The 17,432-nt window shown below is 33.0% G+C and overlaps 1 protein-coding gene across 3 annotated transcripts in view; it reads left to right on the top strand.

Annotated features, from left to right (window-relative positions):
- Positions 1-226: 226 nt before the first annotated feature.
- LOC122533571 overlaps positions 227-17,432 on the top strand; it is a 26,487-nt gene continuing 9,281 nt past the window's right edge. Inside the window, exons 1-3 of one of the 3 annotated variants that reach the window (XM_043663423.1) lie at positions 227-474; positions 12,064-12,247; positions 14,223-14,394. In XM_043663423.1, the coding sequence (XP_043519358.1) occupies positions 424-474; positions 12,064-12,247; positions 14,223-14,356 (369 nt within the window). In that variant the 5' untranslated portion in view covers positions 227-423 and the 3' untranslated portion in view covers positions 14,357-14,394. Of the gene's footprint in view, positions 475-12,048; positions 12,248-14,222; positions 14,395-17,432 lie in introns of those variants that run through there. The other 2 variants (XM_043663424.1, XM_043663421.1) reach the window with 2 other exon arrangements.

A 17,432-nucleotide genomic window follows, 5' to 3' on the forward strand; every position in this document is an offset into this window, starting at 1 on the left:
GCATTACTATTTTTATTACGATTACATTTGAATCGAATATCTTCGAATGTTATCGACTCCGTTTGAAACAATACGCCCGACATGCATCATCGAGCGATCGTTAAAACACATTATCGAGAAGTATTGCGGGATTTAAAAAACTATAAGGGACTTTGTAGTGGGGGTAACGAGTTACAGGAGAAAGATCGGGCACGAGTGTTCCAGCATTCCGTAACGGGCGCTCGTGATCGACGGGAGTGTTGTAACGGCGTGAAAGACCTTTCATTCACAAAGATTGGAAAAAAAAATCGATCAGCACGATTTCTCGTTCGAGGTAGAACGACATCGTTTCGCGATCAAACTTGACGATACTTATTGTCATCGAAAATTTCGATCATCAGGACCTTATGAGGACGATATCACGCGGTATCCTAACCTCATACGATGCTTTTTGAACATGACAGAAGACACACTGACGTCGGAAGATTCTGCCAGGTATCTCGAAATTAATAATTCATAATAGTTTTTTTTTTTTTTCTTATAAAAATAAATCACTCGTGCAAATGGTATTTGTTATATTGGAGCATGTTTTGAAATGTTATTGTAGCATATTTTTCCTTCTCGTGACGCGTGCGGTACCATTAAAATTTGGTACCGCACGCGTCGCAAAATTTAGTAATTATCATAGTAACCACCGAGTAATAGTTATGTTATTTGTATTTTTAAAAAAAATTGATAAAATGTAATTTTTAGATTGTATTATTCTCAAATTTTGATAATGAATATTATATTGTTTCTGTATCTCTGAAAGAATTGCTTAAATAATTTAAACAAAATCAATACTAATCTAGCTTTCTCTATTATACAAATTTTTAAATAATATACTCTAAACTGACATAATTTTTTATTTAAAAAAAAAAAAGCTAGAAGAATGATATTCTCCAATACTTCTTAAAAATCTTAATATTGATTAAACTGTAATTATCAAATATATTTCTCTCGTTCTTCCTAAAATAAAATCTGAGGAATTGCAACGAAAGACAACTCAGCTTTGAAAAAGAAAACAGAACGAAAAGAAAAGATTTAAAAATATATATATATGTATATGAAAAAAAAAGAAAAAAGAAAGTAGAAAATTACGTAGAAGCGTGTTGCACAAGTTGAAATTCGCACGATGCGAGCGTCGTGATTATCTTTTCGCCGTGCGCGCACTGTCAGCGTACTTCTTAATTGACGTTAACAGGTTTTCTTCCTGTACGAATACCTTCTTCTTTTTTATCTTCTCTTTCTCTCTCTCTCTCTCCAGAGATCTATCTTACGCGATAAAGTATCTTTTTTTTTTTCACGTGAACGTGACGTCACATTTACGGGTATAACGACCCCTTGCATGGCTCATGTATTATCATGTTATTATAATTGAACCGCGCTTTCGGCGCACTAATTGAGAGAGTGAGCATAATTAATTAGGAACGGGCTGGCCGTATCGAATTGTTCGCCGCTCGACTATTTGCTAAAAAACTTGTACGTACCACGTTAAAATATCGTTTACCGGTCGACCATCCGCCCATAAATATAATTGCATTTCAAACGCATCGCCGTAAAACGTTGATCCAACCACTCGATAATTACAGGCAAGTAATCTCGAGAGAATCGTTTATAGTACTTGTACTTTCGCCATGTCTTATCGTGTACTTCGTATAATCTAGCTTTATATTAGCACTTTCTCATAATATTCTTATCCTTGTAATAAGTATCTACAAGCAATCTACATATATAGGGTGTCTTATTTCAATTTTTCTATGCAGATATATATATAATATAATATAAAATAATATAATATAATATATATAAAATAATATAAAATAATATAATATAATATATATAAAATAATATAAAATAATATAATATAATATAATATAATATATATATATATATATATATATATATATATATCTGCATAGAAAAATTGAAATAAGACACCCTATATATGTAGATTGCTTATAGATACTTATTACAATTTATATATATATATATTTTTTTTTGAGCTGTTTGTTACTCATTAAAAATATTTTAGTCGAAATTTATTCCATTATAGAAACATCCTTTGACGAGTGTAATATTTTTCTAGATGAAGTCATTTCCAAAATTTCTATTCTTTCTAAATCAAACTATATCCACAGGTGCAATATTATCTAATATTAATAGATTTATTCTATTTCTGTATAATATTTAGAACATTTAGAACAATTAGATATTTAGAACGTTTTATGTTTAGAGTATTTTATCACGGCATAACAAATAGTTTAAAGTTACAAACTCACATAGAAGAGTTATGTATCGAGACACCCTGTGTAACGTCCAGCTCGTCAAAATTGCAAACCGAAGAAGCCACACCGCGGCCGAAAGGAAGGGAAAAACTCGATTGAGATATAAAAAACTATATACCATATTTATAAGCGCAAATTAGCATCATAAATTGCTCTTATATAAATGATCTCTCCCCGGTATATCTCGAAATCAAGCGAATTACCTTTTCGAAGAACAGAACGACCTTGCTGCCTCGGTCAATGTTCTCGCTTTCGAATTCGAGAAAAATCCCGCGGCCACGGCGAAATATCGAGAGCGGTCTGCTCGTTTGCTCGTTTTTTTTTTTTTTTTTTCTTTGCTTTTCACGGCAGACAGACAGACAGACAGACAGAGAACGGGCTGCGAGCTTCTTTTTTTTTCCAACACGATCGGTCGTGCCAGAATGATTCGATACGCTTCCACTTTTTTTTCTCTCTCTCTCTCTCGCTCTCCTCTCTGTCTTTCTCTCTTCTTCATCGGCCTTTTTTCGTGCGATTTTTCTCCGTTCCGGTCCGTCGTCGTCGCTCGACGCCGCAAAATCGTTTGATCGATCGCTTTCACGAACTCGCATTAAAATGATCGCTCTCCCAGAGCGGTAACATTTGAAACAACACGCGAAACACCAGCTCGATTTTTCGACCGATTGCACAACCGTTGTGAATCGATATCTATTTACGTGGATGTATTTCGAGAGAGATTCGACGTAACTTCGTAGAAACTGACTGCAGAGGATTTTTTTGTTGATAATCTGTTGTTTATTTGATTTGAAATGCACTTTCGTGTGTCTGCGTGCCATCTCGCCGAGTCGAGTTGCTTGAATCCAGTAATTTGAGCGAGGATTGACGTGAAATTAAAGAACTCGACATGTTTTTCTTGCATTTTAAACAGAGTCGAGGTTCTCCCCGATTATTTTTGGACTTGAAATGGTCGTTACTAAGCAATATAATATGGTTTTCAACCTGTACTTGTTGATATTCGTAAATACCCGAATAATCATTGCAGGCATCTCCACTTCAGAGAAGTCAGATTAACTGTTTGATTTTAAGTCAGGTAATTTAACTTGTGTCACCACTAGCTGGAAGTTTGATTAATCTAAGGCTTGCGGTAGATTTATAACAAATATCTTATTAAGGTTACTTTATTAAAGTTTGTTAATCTCCATAAACCGGAAAAAAGAACTTATTATAATATTATTATAAAGAACTTATAATATTATAAGAACTTATTATAATATTATTATAAAGAACTTATAATATTACAAGAACTTATTATAATATTATTATAAAAAACTTATAATATTATTATAAAGAACTTATAATATTATAAGAACTTATTATAATATTATTATAAAAAACTTATAATATTATTATAAAGAACTTATTATAATATTATTATAAAGAACTTATAATATTATAAGAACTTATTATAATATTATTATAAAGAACTTATAATATTATAAGAACTTATTATAATATTATCATAAAGAACTTATAGTATTATTATAAAGAACTTATTATAATATTATTATAAAGAACTTATAATATTATCATAAAAAACTTATTATAATATTATTATAAAGAACTTATAGTATTATTATAAAGAACTTATTATAATATTATTATAAAGAACTTATAATATTATCATAAAAAACTTATTATAATATTATTATAAAGAACTTATTATAATAATATTATAATATTATTATATCAAATACAAGCACAGCCAATAAGAATAAAGAAATTAGTGCAAAGAGTATAAAATATCATTTTCAATTGTACACATACACTCGTCGATTCAGTCGATTCTACATCGTTTCTCTTTTTTTTTTTTTTCGTTTCCTCTGAATTGTTTGTCGTTCGAAATTTTCGCGACGAAAGCCAAGAGTTTCTTGTTGCTCGTTATTAAGGTTTACAGAGAATCGGCGAACGATCCTCGATTTTTATCGACTCGGAGCATCAGCGTTCCGCCAAGTGCGTCGATAGATTCGATTCGAAAAGAGAGTATCGTAATTGCCGTCGCGTTTCGGTTTATCCTTCCTCGATCGAACTGGCGGAAAAGGAAGAAAATGGTGCAGGGGAAAAATGGCGGAGCGCGCCGATGGCGTTTCCACTATGACTCATTGGCAATGATCGTTTTTTACGACGCTATCGCGAGCTTGCTAATTTCATCTGATATTTCACGATCCACGAATGGTCTTGTTTTTTCACGGACAAATCTTGACGATATTCGCGTATTTGACATTGTTCGAATCTCTTCGCGATTCCATGAAATCATCAGGGATTCCAATTATCGATTATATGTGTTAATAAACTGTTAGAAATGTCGATGATCGTGATAATGATAGGATGAGATGAGTACTAGTAATTTTTGAGAATTATCGACGACTAAAATATCCACGAGACTTGCGTCAGAGAAATTAAGTACTAAAGAATACTAACTGTTATTTATATAATTTACGAATTGTCAAATTTTTAAAAGTCCATCGTGAACTAGACAGAACAGAATATAGCGACAAAATTACAAATTAGTCACTTTGTAATAATACGTATGTACAGAAAGAACGAGCAACTAGAAAGATAGTATCATTTCTCATATGTGAATGTTAGTATCTTGTAATACAGTTGAACGATTGAAATCATACATCGTGCACGATGATACATAATTGGGTCAGTGTTCTTCGTAAAGCAAATTCTTACATTTCGATCAATTCTTATGAAATTACGACACATATCAACCTGTGCTCTCCTCCTTATCAGAAGATTACTCGTACAAACAAAATAATCAATACTACAAATATTGCTCGTTTATCTCGTCGTGTTAAATATTCGAAAAAATTCCGCCTTCTTGCCTTTCAGCTACTATCAATCGCATGTCTCAGATAAAACGGACGTTATTTCGCAGAAATCCGACAATTAGTCGAGTTAACCGGTGCAGAAGAATTCTCGATAAAAAATAATTATATACCTACTTGCTATAGGTCTGTGAACATCGGATGTCAATTATTTTCACGGTTAAATGAAACTCGTCGACGCCATTGCTACGGTGATTCACTCGGTGCAAAGTTTCCTGGGTTGAAAAAAGTCGATAAGATTTCTTCCGAGCTCCGGCTTCTCGTCGACATAATTAAGGAGGTTAAAAAGGCCTCTTCCGTTGCGTCTTCCTCTTTTCTTCCCCTTCCCTTTCTTTTTTTCTTTTTTTATCAATCACCTCCGAAGCACCGCCTTTACCTACCTTCTGCAACGGAGATTGAAATATTTCCAGCCGGATAAATCGTATTTTAGCTTCTCTCTGGCTATAAATTAGAGATACATTTTAATATTACGTTAATATCTCCTTCGTTGATTCCTCCTCTTTTCTTCATTTTTTTCTCTTCCTCCTTTTTTCTATCGATCACCTGGATGTACCGCCCCGATGACTTCTTCACGGTGGAAATTAAAATACCTGCAGCGAGAGAAACGATACTTTAATTGTGTTTCAGCTCCTCTCCAGCTTTCGTATTACGTTTTTTTTAAATATATATACTACACAAATGTATGTAATATTTTAATATAATTTATTAATTATATTAATAAATTGTTCTAAAATATTGTATATATTTGTGTATTAATATAATATTATATATTTTATGTGAATATTATATAATATATATTATATAATATTAATATTATATTAATATTATAATATTATATATATTTTATGTATGTATTTTGTGTATAATTATTAATATATAATACACAAATATATATAATATTTTAATATAATTTTTAGCACAAGTCTTTCAATTCAGAGAAGCTTCGAATATTATAGACGATATTTGGCATCTCAATTTAGTTGGAGATTTCTTTCCTTGACGAAACTTTACACTCCCAATAGTTCAAAAGTCTTAAAACCTTTTTTTTTCTTTTTTTAATATCGAATGTATCGTAGGCAATAAAATTTTTTCAGTTGCATTCCATCGTATATGCGTATTTCATTACATTAACACTTTACTAGATTCTTTCTTGTACCAAGTATCGTTTAATATTCCCAGCTTTGAGACGCATACGTAATACTTGTCGCAGGGCTCTCGAGCGGGGCTGCATCAAATTTAAATACAGGCGAGTGTTAGTGGAAATATTGGGGCACGTTTGCTACAGGTTACGCATACGTGAAACAGAGGCTTCCACTATAAATCGTTTCTTTGGCGAGCGTCTGGCACCTGAGCTACTCATCCCACGACATAAAATTCCCGATTTTAATCACGCGCGCGGAAGCTCGCGTTTCGAAACAGGGATTTCCTCTCTCTCTCTCTCTCTCTCTCTCTCTCCCCTTTTGTTCCTTGTTGCGAGCCGGCCGATTCGATTTAGACTTTAAAACGCGTGGCTTTTTGTCGCCGCCCGGGGCCGAGAGAAGCCGATCTTCGACCTTCGAAAAATGCGTGGCCTCGCCGATCACGACGCGGAACAAAAGGGCGCGAGAGGGGTGAAGGGTAGCAAGCTGCGAGAGGGATGAATGAAAAAGAAAGAAAGAAAAAAAAAAAATAAAAAAAGGCTTTGCACGGGCTGCATGCTATCACACCACCTGGATCGCATTGTTCTCCCGGATGCATTCATCAAATAAATTGCTTTCATCGAGCCGAGTGTCGGGTTAGCCTCTCGATTCGCGCGATTGTTACTTTGTTCTGGTTCGAGGAGGATACATAAATATAGTATATATAGTATATATATATATAAAAAGAGAGAGGAGAGAGAGAAAGAGAAGGGTGAAAAACGCGTTCCCGGTAAACGATTAGAAACAGCAACGGTGGAAATTTTCGGCGTAACAGTTTTGAAGGTGAAAGCGTCACGTTTTTTTTTTTTCCCCCCTTTTCTTCTTTTTTTTTCCGCTCCTCTCTTTCGTCTCTCTTTTTCGGTCGAAGGGTGAATTGTGCCCGGCTATATAGGGGTGAAAAGCTTCGCGTCATCGGTGTTGCGTACGTGTGTCCGCCGGCAGCCACTCGCAAGATGGTTCCTCCGGCTGGAAAAAAAAAAAAAAAAGAAAAAAGGGAGCATTACCGTTGCTTATCCCTATCCTGACCTATCGTTACCATGGTGACGCACACCACGGCCAATCCCACCCTTTTACGTTAGGGGAGTCCTCCAAGGACCACGGGAAATTTCATTTCTCTCTGATCAACGGACGAAAAAAAAAAAATATATATATATATATATAGCTAACTGCGTATTTTTTTCCTCTCTTTCTCACACTGTCACCGGTATCCGGGTAATTTTCTGTACGTTCGATCGTTCCTGATTCTTTTGTCAGTTTAAAATCCACCCCGTGGATTCCGTGGGGATGAAAGGGCTTCTCGAATGAAAAATCTGAAAAACGTACCGGTTTCACCGGTTTTAAAGGCTTCATGTTTCTCCCTTTCTCCCTCTCTCTCTCTCTCTCTCTCTTTCTCTTTCTTTCCCCCTTTTTCCATTCGCCGCCGATTAACTCGCTCGAAATTTTTCGATGCTGCCACTGTGTGCACAGCTGCAAAAACAGATCCTCGCGATCGTTGCGAAGTTTGTACAACTTCGTATCGAAACGTCTCGGAACGCGTACGTTTCCGTCGTCGCGCATGTATTTCCCAAGTTAGCCTCACCTCGACTCCTCGCGACTCACGCAAAGACATTCACGCGATCATCTTCGTTTCAAGCTTCGTAGTTCGTACTACTTACGCTCGGTTGCAGACCGGTTCCACTTCGCGCATTTGCGCGTGCAACGTCTCTGCGAATCGTCGATATCGGTTATTATTGTCGAAAGTCCTGGATCGAACTGGCCTTCACACGTCACCGACGACGAAACCGCGGAGATGCTTTCGGCCTTGGATTCTCTTTTATTACTTTGTAAGGTGAGCTGCTTCGTTGTAGCGAAGTTTCAAAGAAATCGTGGATCGTCAGCTGCGAAACTGTAACGAAGAAAATTTGTATGGAACGATCTTAATAGTTTAGTCATCTCGTAGACAAGTACGTAATATTATTTATTTATTGTACATAATTCTCTTGCCTTGTAGCTTAAGGATGGCTTCCGGTTGATACTTTGACCTTAACACTAGAACTACCGAGGACTATAAAATTGAACTATAAAAATTGAGTCAAACAAATTAGAATGCAGGGAATATAAGAAGATTTGTAATACGATAATGAACACAAACTTTTATTCATATATTTTACAAAATCGATATTCTAAAAAATGTATATTTTACCAATCGAATTTCTAACAAAAATGTAACATTGTGAATCCGCGAAATTACTCTAAAAAATTATAAATTGAAAAATTTGACCACTTTGGTAGTTTTAGTGTTAAGTGTAACTTCAACTACTAGTCGTAAATGTTCCTAACACTAAACACGCATTAAGCTATGAGCAATAAATAATAAATTCTAAATTCAGTGACAGACTTTGGCTCGACAAGTACGTGACATATTCGTGTTTAAAAGTGCATAGAAACTAAAATTAAATCTCTGTATCTAAAATTAAATTAATTTATCGATATATCCGAGTTTTTGTCATTACAGACACGATTTCTCAAACTATACCAGTAGTCAGAGAGTTGAGTGAATTTTTTTTTATAAAAAAGTTACGTTTGTTCCAATTCAGAGAAAATTCATCTCGTAAATTTTCGTCTAATGATTCACGATTAAATCTTACATGATCTAATACTTTGCAGCGATTGCAGTTAAATTTGGAGGATTCTTGAGAGAAATTCAGTTGTCAGGTGTTTCAATCAAATGCTCTCTGGCCTTCAATCGAGAAAGAAAAGTGATAGCCTCAATTTACGAGCCTCAGCTGAATATTTTACCTTGTTTATGTCATACATCTTCCAGGTTTCTGTCAATCTCCTTAACTTCGTGAAAAACTGATGGTAACGAATTCACTGCGAATAACTCACGAGTGTCAATTAAGTATATTACCTTGTCCATTTGAAGGCACACGTATTCCAGTCGCTTTCTTAATGAAATTTCTCAACTAATCCATCTCTTTCGATGAAGTTCCACTTTATTCTCCATCGGAATCCTCTAATTTGAATTCCAATGATTTAATCAAATCCTTTAACCAGCGTCTTCGATTTCTCACTTCAATTTCCTCGCCGTTTCTTTTTTTTTTAATTTTATCAACTGGGAAGCTGTTGCCCTTAATACGTCACTGTACATACAGATGCTTGCTCCTGTATATCGAACCGCTAGGTTCAGAATCCTAGAGAGAGAGAGAGAGAGAGAGAGAGAGAGAGGGAGAAAGAAGGCGAGAGAGCGGGGAAGACGACGACGCGAGGGTTAGAGGATTATTCTCTACCCAACGGGTGTAATTGAATTTTAAACTCCCCAGTCCTGCAGTGCATATGCGCCCATTCATGGGCCAGCCGCTTCGTAGAAGTCGCGGATTTCATACGTGAGAGAATCAATTGAACGTTTCCGCCGTGTCCCTGCCGACATCCACGTCAACCACGTGTTACGCCATTTAGGCAGAAAAAAAAAACGCACGTGAACGAAAGAGAAAAAAAAAAAAAGAAATCCAACGTATACAGTTTGTTACCAATTGTTATTAAGGCTTATCCCGACGCGATCTCGCATTCCACTTGCTCAGCAGCGAGAGAAAACAAAAGCAGAGACTCGTAAACGAATAAATGCATATCGAATGGTTTTAACATGACTTTCGTGGAAAACTTGCGCAATCGTTGATAGGAAGTGGCTCGATTTGTTAAACGTTTTCAACGTAGCCGGTGATTGAACTGCAGTGATTGTGTTCGTGAAGCGAGCAAGAATTGACTTATCAAGATTGACTTTCGATCATTGGGAACGTTCATTATCTACGTTGGGATTAACATCGTGACACGTTCGGTGAATATATCTGTACGACTGGTTTTAAAGGAATCGCGTGTTAGAAAGGATAATTTTTTGAAACAATGGAAAGATATTCCATTTGAACGCGGTGAGAGATAATTTCTTTTAATTGGATCCATTGTCACTTGCTGCATTTAATTTATCACCAATGAAGATAAAAGAGTGTACCTTTGATGAGCGAACAAAGAGCATTTATAAAAGTTTCTCAGAGTGGCGGCCATCTAGTAAAATTAAAAATAATATATTAAAATATTTAGCATATTTCTCTATAATTGAATATTGAGATATATTTAATATATTGTAAATATAATTAAAAAATTATAAATTTAATACATTATAATGTATTATAAATGTAATTAAAAAATTATAAATTTAATACATTGTAATGTATTATAAACGTAATTAAAAAATTATAAATTTGATACATTGTAATGTATTATAAACGTAATTAAAAAATTATAAATTTACATTATAATATGTTATAAATGAAATTAAAAAATTATAAATATAATACACTATAATATGTTATAAATGCAATTAAAAAATTATAAATTTAATACACTATAATATATTATAAATATGATTAAAAAGTTATAAATTTAATACACTATAATATATTATAAATGCAATTAAAAAATTATAAATTTAATACACTATAATATATTATAAATATGATTAAAAAGTTATAAATTTAATACACTATAATATATTATAAATATAATTAAAAAATTATAAATTTAATACATTATAATGTATTATAAATATAATTGAAAAATTATAAATTTAATACACATAATATGTTATAAATATAATTAAAAAATTATAAATTTAATATATTATATTATAATAATAATAAAAATATATTTAACACATTATATTTGTATCATAAGCTCTGCTATTGTAATAATAACACTTTATAAAAATTACTTGACTAACTGTTGCTATTGAAAAAGAACAATGTTTCTCCTCCAGAAATAAAAGATATTCCATCTATCTGAATTCGAATTGGGAAACCGTCCCGTCGAAACACCCACGAGAACATCACTTTGCTTCTAGTTCTGGGATAGAAGCCTTTGAAAATCCGTCTTCTGTCCCACGTATACGATCTTGAACGTTCCCTATCGGGGATTGAGTGTCTGTACGTGAGATGGTGCGCGGAGGAGCAAACAAAGCTTGAACGGTTAAGCATACGGGTCGAGCCTGTGTGACGTTGTTGGCGTTAAGGCTCCTCGACCGCGTGAAAAATGAAGAGATACAAGTGTTTGATTCGCAGGAAATGTTTAATCGGCGAAGTGCACGTCCATTTTGTTTCTAGAGGATGATAGCATCTAGGCTGGAGTGTGATTTTCGTCGCTTATGTTTGAGCTAAGTAGGCTAATGCACCGCGGACGAGTGGTTCTCAACATGGTAATTTTCCTTTATCGTTTGTATGTTCTAGGACGAGTAACACGTCATTTCGTTGATAACGTGTAGAGTCAGTGAATGTTTTAGCTAGACAAGGTTTTAGAGTTGCCAAGAGTTCTTGTTAATCATTCTCAATTGAAGGCTTTTGCTTCATATGAGACTTGTGGCCATTAACTGACTATAACTATAAATTTATACATCCTGTACTTCTCCATCTCCTCAGAATTTTTCATTTGCTTCCTTAAATCTCGCTTTAAATTTTGTTAACAAAGATTCCTCCATATGAAAACAATGAATCTGAATTGAAACCTCTGTGAACATTCTGAATCATTCTCGACTGATTTAAAAGTTATTTAAACAATGCAATGATAATAGAAACTTTAGTCAAAAGAAAGAATTAGAAAATTTGTGAATTTATTACCAACTTGTTTTTTTTCCAAAGAATTGTTTGATCTAAATGAAACAATTTTCAGGAACTTTGTTTCCAGGTGGATTATGGAGAGCCTCTGGCAGGGGAATGCGCCTCCTCCAGCATGACTCGTATTTACCAGACGCGGTTTCTCTGCCACCGCCGCAGATTCTTAACTCCGTCCCGGCGACCCATCGTCAGGCCGGATCACGGACAATGTTTCGGATTTCCAGCAATGCGGTTCCACGTAGAAACATATCCAGGTAGGAACATAGCACGCCATCTTATCGCCCAGGTGAATCCAATTAATTGGGAATCAAATTCTAATTAAGAAACGCGCGCCTGAATAATTGACGTGTGTGTGTTTGTGTGTTGCGTGCTCAACAGAGCGTGATCGGTTGCCATATTGCTGGCGAAAATATGTTCGTTGATCGAAGAATTTCTTATTTTATATCTTTATTATATGAATGATTTTTATTAAATCATTTATCGAAACGTCTTCTAAAATCCTGTATCGGTGTGAGAATCGGAGATAAAATTTCTATTTTACCAAAGACTTGTTTCTTAAAACATTGTTTCAGTAAACTAAATAATATTTTTTAGTAAACTAAAGATGAGACTTTTTAGTAAACTAAAGACTCACATTTTAGTAAACTAAAGACTCACGTTTTAATAAACTAAAGATGAGACTTTTTAGTAAACTAAAGACTCACATTTTAGTAAACTAAAGATGAGACTTTTTAGTAAACTAAACACTCACATTTTAGTAAACTAAAGATGAGACTTTTTAGTAAACTAAAGACTCACATTTTAGTAAACTAAAGATGAGACTTTTTAGTAAACTAAAGACTCACATTTTACTAAACTAAAGATGAGACTTTTTAGTAAACTAAAAACTCACATTTTAGTAAACTAAAGATGAAACTTTTTAGTAAACTAAAGACTCACATTTTAGTAAACTAAAGATAAGACTTTTTAGTAAACTAAAAACTCACATTTTAGTAAACTAAAGATAAGACTTTTTAGTAAATTAAAGACTCACATTTTAGTAAACTACAGATAAGACTTTTTAATAAACTAAAGACTCACATATTTTTTATTTTTCTAAATATTCTTCTGCCATTCTTGTTTTTCATCTTTCTTCGAGTTTTCAAGTTTGGTACTGTCAATTCCTGAAATAATACACAGAATTAATTTGGTATTCTAAAATAATACACAGAATTAATATACAAGGAAGTAGTTAAGAAACACAATTGAGAAGTCGAACACGTTCGAAGTTCGTTGATCGTGTTACGCTAATCGGTAGATTAATTCACGGTAGATAGAGGAGTTTCATATTTGACTCGTCGTGCAACGTCTAACCCAGTATCCGCTGTACTTAACCCACTGTCTTGATCCTTGGAATTAGGTGACAGACCGTCTTCACTTGGAAACACTCGGGACGCCCGCGGAATTCGCACCTTACCGAGCTTCGCTCTTGAAACTTGTTCTCCTAGAGCGATGAACTTTGTGGTATCGCTGTAAGCCAGTTGGCGCTCCTATGCAGCTGATTCTATTACTCTCTTCCATCTAATTCGATGCAATCTCATTCACCTGTGTATTTCTACCTTGGCAACGAAGAACAATCACTCCATGTTCTTTCTAAAAAAAATAGAGATATTGTAGATTTCATCTACAATGTGTGTAATTTATCCAAGTTAACTTGAACGTGTATGCAAAAACTTTATGTCAATTTCTAATGATAATAATATATATATAATATTTAATTATATAAATTTCTAAAATAATTAAATAAATAAATTAATGAAATATAATGATATAACACAATAATTATATTATATTAATGTAATAAATAAGTAAAATATAATAAAATATAATGTAATAATTAAAATAATTGAAACATAATATAATAATTAAAATAATTAAAATAAATAAAATATATAATTATATAAATTTATAATAAATAAATAAATTTCTAAAATATTAAATATACACAAAAGGTACAAAAAGTAATTCGAATCTTTCCAATATATCTTCTGACCATGTTACACGCCAATTATTTCAATTACTGCGCAAACGGAGTCCGATCTTGTTCCACTGCTTATCAACAGGCAGTTAAATCTCCGTCGCGAGAAAAAGGGGAAGGAGAGAATGCCGAAAAATGGAGGAATAGTGGTGTGAATTTTACGACAGCGGTGAGAGAACAATCGCTCGATTCCTTTGTTACTTTCGGTTAAGGAATTCCCGCAAGAAGGCCAGGAAGTGGCGGGCTAAGCGTTCCTCGCCGCACGGAATCCTTGCCAAGCGATGCTTGCATTACGTTTATTGCCGCTCTCTCAGAGTCCAAGTTCTTGGTATTACATCGTTTCTAAGCGCATTTGCAACAGCCACCTTCCTTCCCTCGGGCTACGCCATCCCAGATATTCAAGGCTGTTCGACAGATCTATCTCCCGTCTTTCGATTCTAAACGAATCCCAAGAATGTTTCGCCAGTATCTCTGGATTATTTTATATCATTTATTTTATTATTATTATTGTATTTATTTATTTTATTATTATTGTATTTATTTATTTTATTATTATTATTGTATTTATTTATTTTATTATTATTATTGTATTTATTTTATATTATTGATTATTTTAATTATTATTTTTATAGAACTAAATTTTGTAGCTAATTTTCTATTTTCATCGATGTTTCTTTTTAATTTTTGGAGAAATTATTTTCTCTGATATTTTAGTTACTATTTTATAAATACAATAATTTTAATAAAATATATAATAATATATAACATAATATAATAATATAATAAATATAATATATAATATAATATAATAATATAGTAAATATAATATATAATATAATATAATAATATAAATATAATATATATTATATAATAATATAGTAAATATAATATATAATATAATATAATATAATAATATAAATATAATATATAATATAATATAATAATATAAATATAATATATAATATAATATAATAATATAAATATAATATATAATATATAATATAATAATATAAATATAATATATAATATAATATAATATATAATACATGATAATTTTAATAAAATATTCGTCTCCTTCATTTCGTCAATATTTTTAGAATATTTTTATGTAACAGTTTTGACCTTGGGTAACTAGCGTTCCATTGTTATCGATGTTTCTTCTCAACTTCCCACGTCGAATTGTCTTCACAATATTTTCAACATTTCTATGCGTCTTCTACATAATGGTTTCATCTTCGAATTTACATAATAATTTTCTATCATCATCGATGTTCCCTTTCAACTTCCCACAGCATTGTTTCCAACTTCCCGCGTGGAATTATCTTCACAGTCGCTGATGACACGTGCTACGCCGATGGTTCAGAGCTCGTTTCCACGAAAAAACCATCATTCACCGTTAGTAATCATCGCATTGGCAAATGACAGAAAATTACACTGGAAAGCAGAACCTCTCCTTAGGAGGAGAAGAGCGAAACTCTACAAAGTTTCCTACAAGCAGAAGATTGTGCATCGACACGCGTATTATTGGATAATTGGACGTTTTTTTTTTTTTTTTTTTTGACATGAGAAATTACGTTACAGACAGGTGAAATTGCAGCTGTCTTTAATTAATCGCATTTCGTATGCAAGAATTAGGGTTTCAATTACACCTTATTATTGCCACCTTTTATTTTTTAAACCGTCTGATTTCGTTATAAGGGAGGATTGAAACAGAGGCAAGTCTAATTTAAGAAGTTTCGTCGTTGATCTTTAGCTCTTCATCTCGGTTGCTCGAGCCCTTTTATAGTGACCATTATAACACATCCAGAGGAGTGTAGGGTTTATCGACTATCATGACTCGCCATATTATGCATATTGCTCGTCCCGAGACTTTCCACCTGCACGATATCTCTCTTTATCACTCTTCTTTACCTTTTTCGTTCTTGATCAGTCAATTTTTCGTTCACAATCGATTTAAAGTTGTTCTGTGAAGAAGGTTTCCAAAACGTATTTATCGTATTTTAAAGAATTCAATTTCTTTTTCCAATTTTTTTAACATTTTGAATCTTTCAGCCTTCCAGGTTCAGTTTACTATTATTATTATCTTTCTAAAAGCTTAATATTAATATTAATATTAATATTATTTATAATATTAATATTAATGTAAAATAATATTTAAATATTAAAATATATAATATTATAATATTATTATTAATTAATTGTAATATTATATTATTTACAATAATAATTAATATAAATTATAATTATTTATAATAATAATATTAAAATATTATTATTAATTAATTGTAATAGTATATTATTTATAATAATAATTAATATAAATTATAATTATGTATAATAATAATATTAAAATATATAATATTAGAATATTATTATTAATTAATTGTAATATTATATTATTTATAATATTAAATATATTAATATTAATATTATTTTTCTAAAAGAATTTCTATTAAAAAACATTTCACGGAACATTTCCGGAAAGGAAGCCACTTCCTTTCTGACGGAGTGAGATTTCAATGTACACACTTGCACGAACCAGCAATTATTTCAACCCAAAGAAACAAAATCGCACGGTAATATCATCTCGCCGGAAAATAGCCCGGAAACAGAAATCGACAAATAAATTCGTTCATACTGGAAGCCATTAGCGCTTTAATTAAAATCGCTGTTACGTCGCTCGTTTCGTAATAATCTGTTCAAACAAGCCATCGTCGGTTAATCGATACGTAAAATGTAGAAAGGTGACCGACGTTGCGTCCTTTGAAAATAGCAAAGTATTATGTACTTTAATTATTTTCCTCTCGTTTGTCGTTTATTGGCGGCGTGCGGCATAAACCGGTAATTGTTCCATCACGGCTCGCTGAAAAACCACCGCGTGGCCAGCCAGCCGCGAATTTCTCAAGAAACGAACGATACTTCCTTCGGCCAATGAAGGAGCCGATGAACTTTTCTCTCGATTAATGAGCAAGCCAGAGAAGGCCACCGATATCCGTCCGATCGCTTTCCGAAACTGTTCTCAAAGTCCTCTCGCACTCGCACGATTCAGTTCTTGTCCCTCTTCATCATCATTACTTCTGCTCGTTCAATGGCCACGAACTGTAACATAGATTCATCCCGCGAAAGCCAAAGGACTTGTTGTTTTATTGCACGTCGTATTTCATAACACAAAATCGTTCCAATCTGTTGTTCACCGTGTGTTTCTCTCCGATTATTCTTGATTATTGTTACGAAATTGAACAGAGCCTGAGAGGCTAAAAGGAGCTGAATCGATATATTGTTCACGTTATTACGTAGAATAATTTTGGCAAAGATGCGTCTGCGTACATAGTGTTTTTTTAAAAATTTAAGTATTTCGAAAGCAGCGAATGTTATACTTGTTAACAAATTATTGTTACGAAACGAAGAGGAATATTGAACAG

This window comes from Frieseomelitta varia, unplaced genomic scaffold, assembly GCF_011392965.1.
Source record: "Frieseomelitta varia isolate USP_RPSP 00005682 unplaced genomic scaffold, Fvar_1.2 scaffold_54, whole genome shotgun sequence".
Taxonomy (NCBI): Eukaryota; Metazoa; Arthropoda; class Insecta; order Hymenoptera; family Apidae; genus Frieseomelitta; species Frieseomelitta varia.